Here is a 5,537-nt window from a genome sequence, read left to right on the forward strand (position 1 = left end):
AGTCAAACTGAATTTTTAATAAACCAAAATACAGTTTGAAAGCAAATTAATTCAGATACAAAACTTTAAATTCAGTTTTAATTTTAGTGAAATTTATTTTCAAACCAATGAATTTTATTTCAAATTATGTACATTCAGATTTAATCTGAGAATATCAAATTCACTTCCTGCTGGCACAAGTTTTATCCCATAGATCTCTCTGGGTCCATCAGAACCACATGAATATTCCTGCAGGTGAGGAGAAAGTTTCTTTCTGAAGATGTTTAAAAAGATTTTTCTTCTATTGGAACTGAAAACATTAAGCCACATTTTCACATTAAATCACAACTATTATTTTAATTTTCCTAAAAAAAAAAAAAAAACTAACCAATTTAAATACCAGTTTGCCCCCACCCTCCCCTCCTGTCAGTGAGGAAGAGGAGCAGCAGGTCAGCAGGTGAAGCATCATCGTCTTCAATAAAACCCAGAGGAGGCGGGCGATGAGACGCACCAGATATCTTCTCCAATTTCCTGCTGAGGAGGAAATGAAAGCAGGCGTCTGCGGCGGACCCGCTTTGTTCTGGTTCTGATGAAACTTTATGAGCAGATGGCAGGCGATACCGCCATCGGGTCGGGCTCCAGTCAAAGGCACGAGGAAGAGGAGGAGACGTCCATCATGTCCACGACAGCAGCTCGGCTGACATTTGGAGGAAAACATCAGCAGCTGTGACATTTCAGTCCGGATCCAACCGGTTCCTACGTTCATGTGAACCGGGTCGAAACAGAACCTTGTGAAGATAAAGCACCTGAAGAGGACCTGATGTAACATTCAGAGCCGTGATGGACGAACAGGAAGTCCTGAGTGCAGCTGTCCATCAAGCTCAGGCCGGTGTGAATGTTTGAGCCACACAGAACTTGGTTGGCAGCGTTTTAATGAAAGTAACAGAATCTGTACAAACTGAGCAGGTTCAGGAAGTCACTTTGGCTTTTTTACATTTTACAGATAAAAAAATAATAATCAAGAAAGAGAACGAGCTGATTGATCGATGATACAAATACTGATCAGCTGCAGCAGGAAGGAAAACCAGACCAACAGGTTCTGAACTGCAGCTCTGATTCAAGGAAAGCATGTCAGACAATAAGTCCAGGTGAGTTTTACATCACTTCCTGTTTGTCCAGGTGAGTTTTACATCACTTCCTGTTTGTCCAGGTGAGTTTTACATCACTTCCTGTTTGTCCTGCAGTTCATGGCTTTAGAAAACATCAGGCTAAAGATATAAGAATTAGAAAAATAAGAATTTATATAACTTTTTACGGTTTTTACACCCTCCTTTTCCCACTGGTTAGTGGTCAGGGAGGTGTGGCTCCACCCCCTTTAGCTCCACCCCCCTCCTGGACCCTGGGGTCACTATGTGAACTCTGCTCTGCAGCTGTTAGGAGGTCTGTTGTCTCTGCAGAGTCCGTTGGAGCAGAACTCCTGCCTCCGGGCCGGACGGGGAGCTGCGGCCGATCCGTGTTCTGTCGCCGGGTCAGAACAGGGGCAGTCCGAGTCCAAACCTAGGATGGTGCTGACTGAGCGAGGCAAGTCCTGCAGAGAGGAACCGGGTCAGAATCCAGGTCTTAGAATGGTGGGAAGAACATGTGATCAGCTGACAAGTCAGTGATCAGCTGACAGGTCAGTGATCAGCTGACAGGTCAATGATCAGGTGTGAACTCACCTTGCAGCTCCTGATCTGCAGGTAGAGGCCTTCAGCTTTCTGCAGGATCTCCTCCACGTTGAGTTTCATGGAGAGCTCGTTGATGTGCTGAAACAAAAACAAACGGAGAGGAAACCGGGTCAGTCAGACCTGGTTCTGAGGACCGGGTCAGTCAGACCTGGTTCTGAGGACCGGGTCAGTCAGAACCCGGGTTACCTTCAGGATCTCGTTGAACCCGTAGTTCTCCTCCATGATCTTCTGCTTCTCAGAGTCCAGGATGGCACAGCAGACCAGCAGGTGGAAGTTCTGACAGGGCAGCCCGGTCCACATCACCTGTGGGGACGGATCAGCAGGTCACATCCACAGGAACCAGAACCAGCAACCAAACTGAGACAGAACCCCCTAAACTGTTCTAAAGCTTGGACCAGAGACTGATCCAACATTTCAGAACCAAAACCTTAAACAAGTCATCTGATCAGAACCCAAACGGACCTCCCAGAGCCGCAGGACGTCCTGGAAGCTCAGCTCCCTCTTGAAGCGGATCAGCAGCCACCTGAAGCAGAAGTACAGGTAGCCGGACTCCTGAGACTCTGAAACACAAACAGAACAGGAGTTAGTCCGACCCGGGAGTTCTGACCCAACAGGCGAGGCGTGACCAGGTGTCCAGTACCCAGGTAGTTCCAGAAAGCCAGGTCCAGCAGCCGGAGCAGCGTGCTGAGCTGGACCAGCTGGGTCTTCATGCCCTGCATCTGCTCCTCGAAGTTCTGGTGCTGCAGCACACACAGGAGGACAGAACCATCAGAACCATCACAGAACCATCAGAACCATCACAGAACCATCACAGAACTGTTCCAGAACCATCAGAACTATCACAGAACCATCAGAACCATCACAGAACTGTTCCAGAACCATCAGAACTATCACAGAACCATCAGAACCATCACAGAACTGTTCCAGAACCATCAGAACTATCACAGAACCATCAGAACCATCACAGGGAGGAACCTGAAGCCTCTCTGGTTCGGTTCTGTAATGGTTCTGATTCTACACCAGCAACTGGACTTCTCACCATCTGGTCCATGAAGGAGACGAAACACCAGAAGGCATCGTCCTCGCTCTCGATGACGAAGAGGATGGGAGACAGCAGGTCGCTCATTCCCTGAACGTAACCTGAGGGGGCGGAGTCACAGAGTCAGTTCTACAGCCGTGTTCCTCAGGAGAACATCAGAACCGTGGCGTGCTGCGGTCCTCACCCAGGTCGAAGTCGTACATGCAGTAGGTCATCAGGATGTCGTGCAGCAGGGTCAGGGTCGGGTTGTTCAGACCTTCGTAGAACGGGTTTGTTCGGTCCGTTCGGTCCACATCTTTCTCTGAAACCAGCAACAGAACACATGTGACTTGTTACAGGTGATCAAAGAGGTCAGAGATCAAAGAGGTCAGAGATCAAAGTGGTCAGAGACCAAAGAGGTCAGAGATCACAGAGGTCAGAGATCACAGAGGTCAGAGGTCAAAGACCAAAGAGGTCAGAGATCAGAGACCAAAGAGGTCAGAGATCAAAGAGGTCAGAGATCAAAGAGGTCAGAGATCAAAGAGGTCAGAGATCAAAGAGGTCAGAGACCAAAGAGGTCAGAGATCAAAGAGGTCAGAGATCAAAGAGGTCAGAGATCAAAGACGAAAGATGTCAGAGATCAAAGATCAAAGAGGTCAGAGATCAAAGAGGTCAGAGATCAAAGAGGTCAGAGATCAAAGATCAAAGAGGTCAGACACCAAAGAGGTCAGAGATCAAAGAGGTCAGAGATCAAAGAGGTCAGAGATCAAAGATCAAAGAGGTCAGAGATCAGACACCAAAGAGGTCAGAGATCAGACGTCAGGATGTTTGTATTGAGCTGATGAAGACTCTGGGTTCTTCCTCACCAATCAGACTCCTGTAGTCCCTCAGTTTGGAGTTCCTGCTCTCCTGCTCCTCACTCATTGATTTCCACTGCAGCTTCATCCTGAAGTACTCATCTCTGTAGGAGAAAGTCAACAGTCACCACGACAACCATCCCATAATAACCCAGAATAAATCAGTTTGATCATTAGGTGTTGGTATCTGTGTGTGACGTCAGCGGTGTACGTTTTAGCTTTCTGCAGACTCTTCCTGTCTTCTGACGTGCTGCTCCACGGAGAAAACCCCAACAGGAACTTCCAGACTTCCTTCCTCACAGCGTGACACACGCCCTGCAGGTAGACACACAAACATGTCACAAACACGTGACACACACCCTGCAGGTAGACACACAAACATGTCACAAACACGTGACACACGCCCTGCAGGTAGACACACAAACATGTCACAAACAGGTGACACACGCCCTGCAGGTAGACACACAAACATGTCACAAACACATGACACACGCCCTGCAGGTAGACACACAAACATGTCACAAACACGTGACACATGTCCTCTCCGATGCTAACATATAGCATGGCTAGCCATTGTTAGCCATGCTATATGTTAGCCTCTCCGATGCTAACACACAGGAGGAGTCTCCTCCTCGTTTCTCAGATTAATTGTGTTGTGGTTGTGTTAACTCTCTGGAATAAACACAGCCTCCTCACCGCTGGGTGCACAGTGGTCTTTGTTTTGGCTCTCACACCTCACCATAGCTCTGCAGTTCAGGCCTCTGGATTGCATTTAGGAAGTGCTTTTCAAAATAAAAGCACCAAGGCTTCATTTTCTTTCCCCAACTTCACAGTAAAATCAGCTGTTTAAATGTTTAAAACGGGGTAAAGGAGATGACGTGTCGACTTGCCCCCTTGAAGATTTTGTTCCGCAGCTGCTCGACGCCCTGCAGCCTCCCCTCGGCGTCGTGGTGTCTGATCCACTCGTCTGCTGTCAGCGGCTCGCCGCGGCTCACCTGAGGCCTCACTCCCAGGTCGATCTGTCAGGGAACAGGTCAAGATTTACTGAGTAACCTGTCTATAAAACGAGACCGTGGAGCTACAGAGATCCCTGAGTCTTGTCTTGCAGGTAAACGTGCTCCACAGGTATCAGAGGATTTAGAGTCTGAACCCACAGACGGAGCTCCTCACCCTGGTGATGACCTCGAAGCCTGGCTCCTCCTGCTGGTTGATCTCCAGACCCGGGATGACTTCGCCCAGCAGGTCTGCCACCTCCTCTGGGGGGCGGTGCTGCTGCTCCTCCGCCCCCCGCAGAGCATCAAAGAGGTAGTTGGTGACCTTAGATAAGCCGACAAACGTGGAGACGTACGGGTCGCGTCGAAACTTCTGCAGGAGGAAACCACAAATCAACGCCGGGCTCGACTCACGTGAGTCCCGAACTCGGCCAGGACTTCTGTGGGATCAATCTGGTGCCAGCAGGAAGTGAAATCGAATTGCTCAGATTGGATCTGAATGTACAAAATATGAAACTGAATACATTGGTTTGAAAATGAATTTTACTAAATTGAAACTGAATTTAAGTTTTAAATTTGAATTAATTTGCTTTGAAACTGTATTTTGGTTTATTAAAAATTCAGTTTGACTACTTTCACTTTCAGTTCCATAATTCAGATTTTTGTGTCACAGGACTTCCGGCAAGATGGCGTACCGGGTGCAACCAACGTTGTAAGCTCCGCGTTTTTGCCCCAACTTTACTTCACCTCTTTGCTTTCCAACGAACGATACATCCTCACTTGAACATCGTAAGTCATTTATCGCACGACGGTAAGAATAACTAACTGAAAAAGAGCTCATGGCTTCTAAAAAATCTCCTCTCCCTGCTCGTGCTGAGGAGTTAGCTTTAGCTAACCACGACTATGCTGCTAAAGAAGTCACTGCCGGAACCTCTAAAAGGAAAGACCCTTTCTCTCCTGCTAA

The 5,537-nt window shown here is 48.0% G+C and overlaps 1 protein-coding gene across 1 annotated transcript; it reads right to left on the minus strand.

The window, feature by feature from the left end:
• Window positions 1-894: 894 nt before the first annotated feature.
• On the minus strand, window positions 895-4,946 carry LOC106533469 (TBC1 domain family member 15; the record flags this gene model as incomplete). The annotated part of the gene is given in 11 exon segments (XM_014029774.1): window positions 895-1,567; window positions 1,698-1,784; window positions 1,893-2,009; window positions 2,169-2,266; window positions 2,347-2,446; window positions 2,746-2,846; window positions 2,930-3,046; window positions 3,591-3,685; window positions 3,793-3,896; window positions 4,472-4,600; window positions 4,752-4,946. Coding segments are annotated over 11 exon segments (1,323 nt in total), but the record flags the coding sequence as incomplete, so codon positions are not given.
• Between the last annotated feature and the right edge of the window lie 591 nt (window positions 4,947-5,537).

Source organism: Austrofundulus limnaeus, unplaced genomic scaffold (assembly GCF_001266775.1).
Source record: "Austrofundulus limnaeus strain Quisiro unplaced genomic scaffold, Austrofundulus_limnaeus-1.0 Scaffold951, whole genome shotgun sequence".
Lineage (NCBI taxonomy): Eukaryota > Metazoa > Chordata > Actinopteri > Cyprinodontiformes > Rivulidae > Austrofundulus > Austrofundulus limnaeus.